The sequence below is a fragment of the Bactrocera tryoni genome, chromosome 1 (genome assembly GCF_016617805.1).
Source record: "Bactrocera tryoni isolate S06 chromosome 1, CSIRO_BtryS06_freeze2, whole genome shotgun sequence".
NCBI classification, from domain to species: domain Eukaryota; kingdom Metazoa; phylum Arthropoda; class Insecta; order Diptera; family Tephritidae; genus Bactrocera; species Bactrocera tryoni.
This window is the reverse complement of record NC_052499.1, coordinates 46,292,486-46,304,449: the sequence shown is the minus strand read 5'-3', so window position 1 is coordinate 46,304,449 and position 11,964 is coordinate 46,292,486. Positions and strand designations below refer to the sequence as shown.

At 36.2% G+C, this 11,964-nt stretch overlaps 1 protein-coding gene across 1 annotated transcript; it reads right to left on the bottom strand.

The window, feature by feature from the left end:
• Positions 1-1,743: 1,743 nt before the first annotated feature.
• LOC120767325 (homeobox protein GHOX-7) lies at positions 1,744-2,384 on the bottom strand. The gene is made up of 2 exons (XM_040093265.1): positions 2,102-2,384; positions 1,744-2,039 (listed from the first exon to the last, which is right to left on the bottom strand). The coding sequence occupies exons 1-2, from the start codon at positions 2,382-2,384 to the stop codon at positions 1,744-1,746; spliced, it is 579 nt and encodes a 192-aa protein (XP_039949199.1).
• Between the last annotated feature and the right edge of the window lie 9,580 nt (positions 2,385-11,964).

The window sequence follows — 11,964 nt, the reverse complement described above, 5'->3', positions numbered from 1 at the left end:
CGTTTATAAGATCGTCACAGGTTACGAATCATGGATCTATGCGTATGAGCCCGAAACCAAACAGCAATCGACCGTGTGGGTCTTCCAAGACGAGCCAAATCCAACGAAAGTTGTTCGTGGAAGAAGCACATCGAAGCAAATGGTTGCCTCTTTCTTCGGCAAAACTGGTCATGTGGCGACTGTTCCGCTTGAGCAACGTAGGACGGTCAATTCTGAGTGGTACACCACCATTTGTTTGCCTGAAGTCTTCGGAGAAATTCGAAAAACGAACAAGAGAAGACGAATCATTGTGCACCATGACAATGCGAGCTCTCACACATCGGCTCAAACCAGCGCCTTTTTGGCTGGCCAAAACGTCGATTTGATGGGTCATTCGCCGTACAGCCCTGACTTGGCACCCAATAACTTCTTTTTATTCCCATACATCAAGAAAATAATGCGTGGTCAACGATTTTCGTCGCCAGAAGATGCTGTTGAAGCATTCAAAAACTATGTTTTGGAGGTGTCTCAATCGGAGTGGAAAAAGTGCTTCGAAAATTGGTTAGAGCGCATGCAAAAGTGTATAAATCTTGATGGAGAATATTTTGAAAAACAATAAAAGCATTTTCGTTGATAAATATTCATATTTTCATTATTAGGCCAGAAATATATATAGCAGCCTCATATATGTTGCTGGCTGATGGGACAAGGACTGAGGCGAGTAGGTCCTTGTGACATTTACTACAGTGGCCAATTGGCGCCACGCAGCGAAAAGAAGAAACGACTGGCGTTGTTAACTTCGCTATAATCGCGTAAGCGGTGTCTTCGAGAGTAAAGAAGAGGATGTAGCACAAAATTTTCGGTTTTCGCCCTCAGATATAACCAATATACAATATAACCATTTTTTAATCAAAACTCAAATTTTGTTTCAATATAAGTGTTTTCTATTATATCGTTTTTCCTTCGCCTGTAAACTTACGAACAGTGATGTTACGTTATTTTCCATTTTAGCTCATGATATGTATATACATATATACAATTATTAGGTTAGGTAGTCTGGTAGATCAATGAACCAAGCATAGGCCAGTTTTGATCCTCTACGATACCAGATAGAGTTCATTTGCTAGGTCCATGAGGAGTAGTCATTCTTTAGAATGCCTGCGCTTGACGCGAATTCAGAAGCTTGCAGCGTAGTCTTGTCAGTGCGGGTCAAGTGCACTAGAGATGCTCAGTTGTTTCCCCGGTGCCTTGCTCTAGACATTTCATGCAGTGACCAGTTAGTATTCCGATCATGTTCCTACAGTCTCTTCTATCGTGTGCCAATGGGAATTTTGTGTTCTTCCGATCCACGGTTTTGCACATTACTTTGCAGTTTTACACGCAGCTAGCTTGTTCCATCGGGTTTTATACAACTATTACGAATAATATAAATTTAATGCTATACTTATTTCAATTGTATAATTTGCTATTTATTAAATTCTTATTAATAATCACAACCACAAGGTTATATCCACTTTCTAAGTTATTGTTATGGTGACACAAAATGTAATCCAAATAGTTTTCGGGTGATACTGTCGAGTTAACCGTTCTTTTGCGGATATTGATTCGAATGTTTTCCGGTTAAGTATATACAAAAATCCGAGGATCACTCATGTTTAGGTACGCAATACCTAAGTAGACGAGCTCTCTAACCGCTGCCTGTACTAAGATATAGTTATTCTCAAGGCATGTTCTATCCATTTTTTGAACTGAACAATCATTTAATTATAGCACAATATCACTTTGCGGTTCGGGACTCGAAGCATTTGATGAGATAGTGGACTCATAACTCTCATCTCGCTCGCGTTTTTCGCGTCGCTCACGTGCGCGTCGATTTTGAAACCAAATTTTAACACGAGTATTAGTCAACTCTAACGACTCGGCCAGCTGATTAGCTTCTTCCGCGCTCAAGTAGTTGGCTGTGCGATAGGCACTTTCCAGTGCTTCCAGTTGGGCGGGTGTGAAAGGGATGCGTGGCAGACGCCCGGGCGTGCGTTTGGCGATTGGTTGACGTAATGTGCCTGAGCAAAATAAAATTCCTACTTAGTAATGCTATCAGTGAACGAAGGGACTCCATACTTACGTGGCAAACGCGGCGGATGATAGCGCGTATACTGTAACCAATCGAACATGGGCATTTGCGCCACACTCTCATGATTGAATGCGCTCATCGTTGCGTCCACAACACCAGCGGCCATATTAGCCAACTCAACGGCTACGCCGGCTTGATAAGTTTCGTAAGCTTCGCGTTGGCGCCGGTGCTGTTCCTCCAATTTAATGCGCTCCACAATGCCAATCGAAGCATTTGTGCCAATATATCTTTCGCCCGCACGATGCAGTATATAATCAATGCTAAAGTCGCTCATATTCACGATTGCTGAAGATAAATAGGCTAGCTGAAAATATTCCTTTGATCTTGACGAGTTTGCAAATAAAATTGTACTGAAACGGTCTTTGCGAATGCTGTGCCTTTTTAAGGATCTTCGAGGATAGTAACTCTGTGTTTAGCTGGACATCCATGGGTTTATATGCCATCCCTCTTTGCCATACAGTGTTTGTAGCGCCCGGTGTTCCGTTTGTAGGATACGAGTATATACATACAAAAACAAAATAAAAAGTACAAAACAGCAAATTGCGACTCACTTTCAATTTAAACCCATTGAGGCATAATTGATACGCTAAATGGGCGTTACCCTTAGCTAAAACCGCAAAGGTAGACCAACATGCCGGAATACAGCCATAAACACAAACACACACGCGCCGTAAGGCGCTCCCATATTCAGGTAGTTGCATTTATTATCTTTCAGATGTGATTAGCACAAATTGAAATGTGGTTGGTCCGCAATGGCCACTTCAGATGCGCTCATGCAAATAATGATACAACAACGTTTTGTTATTGTTTTTATTATATTTTTTCTACAACTTCTACTACCACTACCAGTCAACTGTGCCAGAGCCGGGGTTGCGCTGACGTGCCGGTTTCATTCATAAATCGGGCGGAGTACATATTGTGTGTGCTCGTTTGTCTGTACGTGTGTGTTTGTGTGTGTGAGTAGAGCACTATCTCGATACGCGATGGGAAAACAAGCTGAGCGGCATATCTTAAATATTTTGATTGATATGTGATTGTTTTCGCATATACAAAATGCAAACAAAGACGACAGCTAATTCGCTAAAGTATCAATTACAGTATTTACATACACTTATACACAAAGTATAAACACGAATGGTTGGTTATGTCTGATAACATTATAACATACATATGTGTGCTTTGCGATATACATTTGTTTGTATGTCGAGTTGTGTGTGCATATAAAAAAGTAGTTTTGTGTTTCTAAAAAAATATAAAAAAATGCAACCGAGTTTCTTGCCTTATATTAAGCACATAAGTACATACTTTTTTATACATTGTATATGGTACATGCATATTATACATGTATGTATATTCGTTGACATTTATACTATTATAAAGTCAGTAATTTTCCCATTCATGATTTCATATCGCAAAACTTGTACGCAAGTAATTTAAATTAATCTAATAGTTCAGTAAGGCGGGAAATTGGTTGAGCGAGTGCACAGTGCTAGGGAGGCTGATAAATTCGTTCGTTTGTTTGAGCTGGCGCCACTAGAATTGAGTGAATATATGTATGTACATATGTACATATGTAAGTATGTATGTACGTATGTTTTGTAGTTGGACCTAAGGTTAAAATTGAGAGATATATTCGTAGCATGTGAGGTAAAGATTTCGAGTGATACAAGCTTTGTGTTTTGTAAAAAATAAAGAATACAAGTAAGAAAGGGCTAAGTTCGGGTGCAACCGAACATTTTATACTCTCGCAACTTGCAAGAATGAAAGGCAGGGAAAACCTTACGACGTAAAACGTCAACCAGAGGATCGAAATCCAAACAATTTTATATATACATACACCATACAGGTAAGTATATAACTTATACACTGTTCTACATACATATATTCAGCATAAGGTTTGTTAGAAAAACCAAAATCATCATACATATGCAGTCATTATCCGATTCCACCCATTTTGGATACACGGAATTACTTCTGCAGGAAAGGGATTTTGTCTGAATTTCTATTACATACGAGGTGTGTTCAAAAAGTATCGCGAATTTTGTGTTTTTTCAAAAACTATTTATTTATTCATGAATATCTATTTTGTCCCCTTCAAAGTAATCGCCATGAGATATTATACACTTGTGCCAACGGGTTTTCCAATCTTCGAAGCATTTCAAAAAATCCTTTTTTTTATCTTCTTCAGCTCCTCCTTCGATGCCGTCTTTATCTCATCAAGAGAAGCGTAACGTCGTCCTTTCATGGGCCTCTTCAGTTTAGGGAACAAGAAAAAGTCACAGGGGGCCAGATCTGGGAAATACGGTGGCTGCGGCATCATTAGTGTGTTGTTTTTGGCCAAAAAGTCGCGCACAAGCAACGATGTGTGAGCAGGGGCGTTATTGTGGTGCAAAAGCCAATTTTTGTTCTTCTACAAATCCTGGCGGATTGCTTCGCGCAAATTGCGCATAACTTGCAGGTAATATTCCTTATTGACCGTTCTTTCCTGTGGCAAGAACTCATGATGCACCACGCCCCTGCAATCGAAGAAAACTGTCAGCAAACTGTCGCGATATTTTTTGAACACACCTCGTATTTCACACATTGATCGATATTTTCTAACAAAAGTTAACTATAGGTACTGGGGTCCACATATTCGGTACCTAGGGTCTTGAACAGTTTTGGTTGAATTTGAACAATTTTTTGTCATAAGGTGGCATACACTAAAGGCATTATTCTTGCAAAGTTCAGTCCCGTTATATAAATTGCTTTTTGATTTGTGGACTGGAAAGTAAAATAATCAAGTGGAATTTAAAATTGTGCTATATGGGCAGTAGGCGTGGTTATTGTCCGATTTAACTAATTTTCACAGAGCGACATAGAAATATGAAATGAATGCCACGTTCCAAATTTTGTCGAAATCGGTCAGTCGGGTCCAGAGAATTGGGATTTCACCAAAAATCTCGTTTAGTTTTAGGTGATACGTACAATTGTTAGGTGAACGAAACTATAATACTCTGTAGCAACTGGTTGCAAGAGTATAAAAATAAAGTCTTGTGTTAATTAAACAATATTTTTGATGAAAAAAAAACGGTGATGAAATAATGTTGTAGGGTTGGCGAGACTAATAGCGTTTTCTTTTCTCGACGAAAATAATTGGTTTGCAAAATTCCATTCAAGTCAGCAAGAAAAAGTGGTAGTAATAACCAAAATCATTTTGAAAGCCCGTAAATGAAGTTTATGAAGATCGCTGGTACCGTAAAGATATCAAAACAGCATGTTGGGCAAATCGTTATTGCTCTCAAACCTCGAGAAAATATTTGCTGGAAAGTAATTTTGTGACAAAGAAAAGTAATCTTTGATCTTAGCAAGTATATAATTGGGACTAGGCTTTTACTAAAATTTAGTCAGAGATTTAGAATTATCTGCCAAGGACAATCTGCTTTGTGCTTTTTAGGTTTGGTCTTATCTGAGTTTTAATCCCACTATCTAACGACTGGTAGCATTAATTTAATACTTTTGGTACTCGTATATATGTACGTTTGGTCGGGTTCTAGAAAAAAAATTCTTGACAGACAATCCTAAATCTCAGACTGAATTTTAGTAAAACCCTAGTCCCCATTATGTACTTGCTTGTTTCCATTATTTTCTGTCTATAAACATGCATGTGTATGACAAATATGGTTTGATGAGCATAATTTGTTAAGTGGTCTTGCTACGTTATCGCTTAATTGTGAAAATATTCTTTGACAAGCAATGAAAAACTAAAGTGTGCAAAGAGTATACAAATTTTATTGATCTAAATGTTTGTTTTAAATGCTTTAATAGAGATAGGTATCTTTCGAATTTATCGTAAAAACCAAATAAGTGCCAAGACAACTCAAACCAAAACTGGATGCCAATTTTCCGAAATGTTAATTGGTTTTGTGCGATTAGAATGGATAGATAACCGATTATTTTAACGTCAGAAACATGTGTTACGGTGATAGAGTTTCCTGTCAGTTCCACTTAAACATTTTGAGGACATTTTAATATTATTTTAGTGTGGTTGTTGTAAAACTTGATAGATGTTCAACACACGAAAATCGCTAGGAATAATGGTATTGTCTGGGAACATAGGGATGCCGGCTAAGGACTGATAATGGCAAAATTCGCTTTGCTTTACGACAATGCAGCGTGTAGACTAACTAAGTTAGCTTCAAGTTTGACGATTTGGGAGTTATTGCGATATTTAACAATATACTGAATACTGTTTCCCAAACGGTATGGATAGAAGATGTATATGTTTAAGCTATGATATGCATTTGTTATATGTGATACACTTTATCATGTTAACATAAACTGTGTAACATTTTTATTGAACATGAATAGTGACGTACCAATATCTGTTATAAAGGTAATCTATCATATCTACCAGTTATAGCAATTTAATGAGGTACATATCTACACACATATTATCTACTATTGATGATTGTTTATTGCTCTGGGTAAGCACTACGAAATTAATAAATCCACTTATTAGTGAAGAGATTACAATGCATATGTATGTATGTATTTCCGCAAACAAAATCGTATAACCTTTATTATAAGTTTCTATCGGTTATAAAATATATTTTATTATATCAACATGTTATGAATGTCAGGAATTACTGGTCGTAATATTCGTGCAATCGTTTGATAAATATATCTCTATATATATGTATATGTCAACATTAATGCATATTTACAAAATGTTGTACATATATCGTCGCCAAAATGCAAAATAACGTAACATCACTTTTCATAAGTTTACATATATTATAATAAAAGCCACTCATATTGAAACGAAATCTGAGTTTAGATTATAAAATGATTATATATGGATTAACATATGATTATGTTGAAAAAAAAATTGAGTTTAGGTTAGAAAATGGTTATATACGGGTTATTATATCCGACAGCGATTTTCGATTTTTTTATTCATACGTTGTTTTGCATTTTAGACGACAATATGTATATCGTCACCTGAAATGCAAAATAACGTAACAACATTTTCGGAAATTTACAGTGGCATGAATGAAACACGAAATGAAATGGAACATGAGTGAAAAAAATTTTAAATTGGTTAAAACTGGTTTATATCTGAGCGCAGAACCTGAAAATGTTGGACATATGTAATATTATGTGTATGATTTGAAGTAGTGAATCGTAATCAATAAGACACTCAATTTCAAATTTTTTGATGATACGTTATTTTGCATTTCAGGTGACGATATGTAGCTTAAAATTTTCAGCTTCCTCTGTCAGATATAACTAATATATAACCATTTTATAACCAAAACTAAAATTTTGCTTCTGTATCAGAGGTTTCTATGATATAGTTTTTCCTTCGCCTGTAAACTTATGAAAAGTGATGTTACGTTATTTTGCATTTTACGTAACGATATACATATGTATAGACAATACATTGTTTGTTAAAGCTGACGTTTTTTCAATACTTGCTTCAATCTTCCGCGTACTTTACAGCCTGACATCTTTGATGGTAACTCACAACTCAATTTTCCACATATTTCACAAACGGAATCAATATGTTTTCCTTGTTTCAGTAGAGTGTCTGCTCCTATGCTATGGTTCTTTGTCTTTTTGCATTATTCAAGCATAGCCTTTTACATAAAGCATTTCAGCTGATTTCAGCCAACCATTTTAAAATACTTTTATCATTCGTATGGCATTCAGGTTTTCTATGAAGCACCTCAAAACTCTAAAACCAAGAGCACAGAAGCATTCATAAACATGCACTTTATAGGGATACTTAATACTTCTGTGTAGTCCAGTCATTTAAGCTTAAATTAGATAAGAATCTCGGAATTCGGTATACCTACCATATGTAGGTTTTGAGACAACTTTAGGGTGTCAATATACTTATGTAAAAGCATTTACAGACATATAAATGGGTATATCGAATTCCGAGGTGAACTTACTATAATGACTGGACTAATTGTAGTTTGAGATGCAGTCACACCGTCTATCTCTTCACAAATGTACAACAAAAGTACTTTATATTTTCATAGCCCATTTGCGAGCTTAAGGATGCGTCGTTAGAAAGGCTACTTCAAAACGTTCATTAGCACTTTCACTTCACCACGTGACATATTAAGAAGATTGAAAAAACTGAACGAATTTTACGTGTCAGTATTCGCAATTGAATATGTGTTAATTTGCAAATAAAATAAAGCTTTTTTCCGCTAATTGAGCGCGCAAAGGAAATATGTTATTTTTTGAACGCACAGTTCGTATACAGTAGCGTGCATAACTGAGTAAATGGTTATCAGTACTGCATGTATGGTGAGGTAAAAATTTTTAGTACTTCATTAATTTTAACAAAACTTTTGGAATTTGTTCACTTATTTTTCCTCTTACAAAAGCCTCCTATCGCGTTTATGAAAAAAAATTGGAACGACCAGTTTTCTTTTCTAACGAAATCTTTGCAATGCCGCATTTACTCAGAATTGCACGTTTTGCACATTGGAAAAATAAAACGATCGCGTGATCAACATAACGGGGATTTACCACTATTTTTCGTTTACTTATTCAGTTGCATTTTCTGTGCACGTGTTTCACTTTTTTAAAGTTTTTTGACGAGATAACACCTACTTAAAAAAAAATGAAGAAAATATCTGTTGAATTAGAAAACAGCATCGTGACATTGACAAGAGATGATCTCTCGTCTAGGCAAATTGCAGATAAACTAGGTGTTAGCCAGCGTACTGTAACCAACGTGCAAAAAAGGCGAAATGTTGTCCGGAAAACAAACAAAGGTGGCCGACCAAAATTGCTCACGGACGCATATGCACGCCTAATGATCCGGGAAATGCAAAGGGACAACACAGCTACACCAGAAAGGGCCGCAAAAGCTATAAATAAGGATGTAAGCGAATGGACGGCACGCAGAGCACTGAATCGGATTGGTTTTGAGTCAGCAGTAAGAAAAAAAGCCGGCATTATCTGAGAAAAATAGAAAAAGCACGACTCAGTTTCTGCAAAAGCCATAAAAATTGGAACGTTGACTGACTGGAAACGTGTAATTGGGTCTGATGACGAGGTGAAAATAAATCGTTTTCAATCGGATGGAAAAAAGTTATTACTGGCAGCGACCCAATAGAAAGGATGCATGCCCTTTAATCATAGCGCGGGTCTCAAACGCGGGATGGTTCGCCTTCTCACTTTAGCTCACCTTAAAACAGATGTTCTCTGGTTACCCAGAAGATACTCGGTCCAAGACGGGAAGTCATGAACTGCTTGAGTCTTACGTAAAATAATCGTTTCTGGCCATTCCAAAGTGAATGGCAATCAAAGAACTTTCCTCACTTGCGTGAACTTCTACACATGACTCCATCCTCTAGACTACTTTAAGCCAGAAAAATAAGTACTCGTACTTATACATGAAAAGAAACGCAGAAATATGTCTCGAATTTAGAGTTTCTACAATAGTAACTATTTAGTAAATATTATCTTAGCTTAGCTTATCTCCAATGTACTATATGATGGGTTGTCAAAAAAGTCTTGCTGTATTTTTATTGATTTTGTTTTTTATTGAAATTGAAATGAATTTTTGATGACTCATGCCCAGCTCTTGACCGATGCTACGGCTGCTACTATGCCGCTCTCTTTCGACCAATTCAGCGATTTTATCGCAATTTTCGACGACAGGCCTTCCGGAGCGTGGCGCATCTTCGACCACCTCTACACCAGAACGAAAACGTTGAAACCATCGTTGTGCGGTGGAAATGGAAACTGTGTCGGGTCCATAAACTGCACAAATTTTATTGGCGGCTTGAGATGCATTTTTGCCTTTATCGTAGTAGTACTGTAAAATATGCCGTATTTTCTCTTTATTTTGCTCCATGTTTGCGACGCTATATGTAACTCACGAACGACTTAAAAGAAACGACAATCAATCAAACACGTGTTAGCGCGTGAAATGAGCTTTCCAAAAAGGTATAGCATGACCCGATGCGACGAATAAAACTAGAACTACGCGCTTTCAGCGCTAACTAGCGAAAATACCGCAAGACTTTTTTGACAACCTATTATATACATATTTATTTGTTAAGGTTTCTGCAGTCATCAACAATTCAAAGACCTGTTTATTTTCGATAAAGTAGTAATGTTGATATATGTATGTATCATACATATGTGAATGGTATAGTGTAATATTTATTTAGCTAGTGATTGACGTTAATTGTTTATGTTTTTACTAGCTTTTACTGTACAAACATTAGGTTTATACTTCATTTCGCTGGAAATTGTTATAGTTTATTTTTATTTGGTTGATAACAAAGCATAAATAAAATGCACTTTTTACAACAAAAACAGAGTGCTAAAGCAGATTTTGGATTTATTTGCCCAGACATTGTTTTATTCATACGAGTATACATTTCTATGTTCTCACACATTTATAGGTACAGTAGTTTTACTTCAAAATATTATAGGTATTATATGTATCATTTACTGGCTTAATAAATAACCTTAATAGATTAATTGCTCATGAACTCTTTACACACGCGAAATTTTTGCCTTTCACTATTATTATTCTTAAATTTTTTAACCTACTAAGTCACTGAAATAATATATGTAAATAAAAGTCAAAAAAGTAAGGAAGGGCTATGTTCGGGTGTCACCGATTTCTTCCATTTTTGAACTGTATATGGAAATGCCTGAAGGAAACGACTCTATAGAGTTTGGTTGACATAGCTATAGTAGTTTCCGAGATATGTACAAGAAACTTAGTGGGGGGCGGGGCCACACCCACTTTTCCAAAAAAATTACGTACAAATATGCTTCTCGCTAATGCAATCCTTTTTGCCAAATTTCACTTTAATATCTTTATTTATGGCTTAGTTATGACACTTTATAGATTTTCGGTTTTCGCCATTTTGTGGGCGTGGCAGTTAGCCGATTTTGCCCATCTTCGAACTTAACCTTTTTATGGAGCCAAGAAATACATGTACCAAGTTTCATCATGATATCTCAATTTTTACTCAAGTTACAGCTTGCACGGACAGACGGACGAACGGACAGACAGACATCCGGATTTCGTCACCCTGATCACTTTCGAAAACTGATAAAATGTACTTTCTCTGAGATAACAAAGAGGGATTAAATATATAATAATTTTTGGCTGACAGTGTCTCAGTTTAGACAAAGCGGTAAGCAAAAACGGTACGGTAACGGTTTTTGTTTCAGGCATCGTCTCAGTGTGAACCTCCGAAAAATTACTGATTTTTGTGATTTTGTTTTTTAATGTTGAAATTAACTAATCGGTCTGATTTTTTTATAAATAAATACATTCATGACGAATACAATAATAATGGTTAAATAAATTGTTGAAATGACACGGAAAAAAAGGACCTGTACGATATCCACTTTTGACCCAAACCAAAAATTTCAAAAACATTATTAATCATTATTAATATTAAAAAAAGCTTCCATAGTGCAATAGAGAATGAGGTTAAAAATGTTTTCTCCAAATTGGAACTAGATATCTTCAAAACTCTTCCTTTAAGAGTAGAAACCGTTTTTGAAAAACACCATTCTGAGAAACGCTGTAGAGACCGTAATAATTTGAATTTCGATTTCAAAATTTGAATGAATGTTTATTATAGTGTATGTATGTATACTATCCGATAATGCAACAAAAAAAATCGATCTATCGAAAATTTCACACTGAGAAGCTCTTTTACGTGTTGAGAGGTGTAAGGACAATTAAAGCAAAGAGTAATCGGAAAAAAGTTATTTTAACATTTTTATAGTAAATAACTGCTATAGACCGTATGCTCGGAATAACCGTTTTCCAGAAGTATCGACAGCGATTTCAAGGACCTACTGCTATTTGA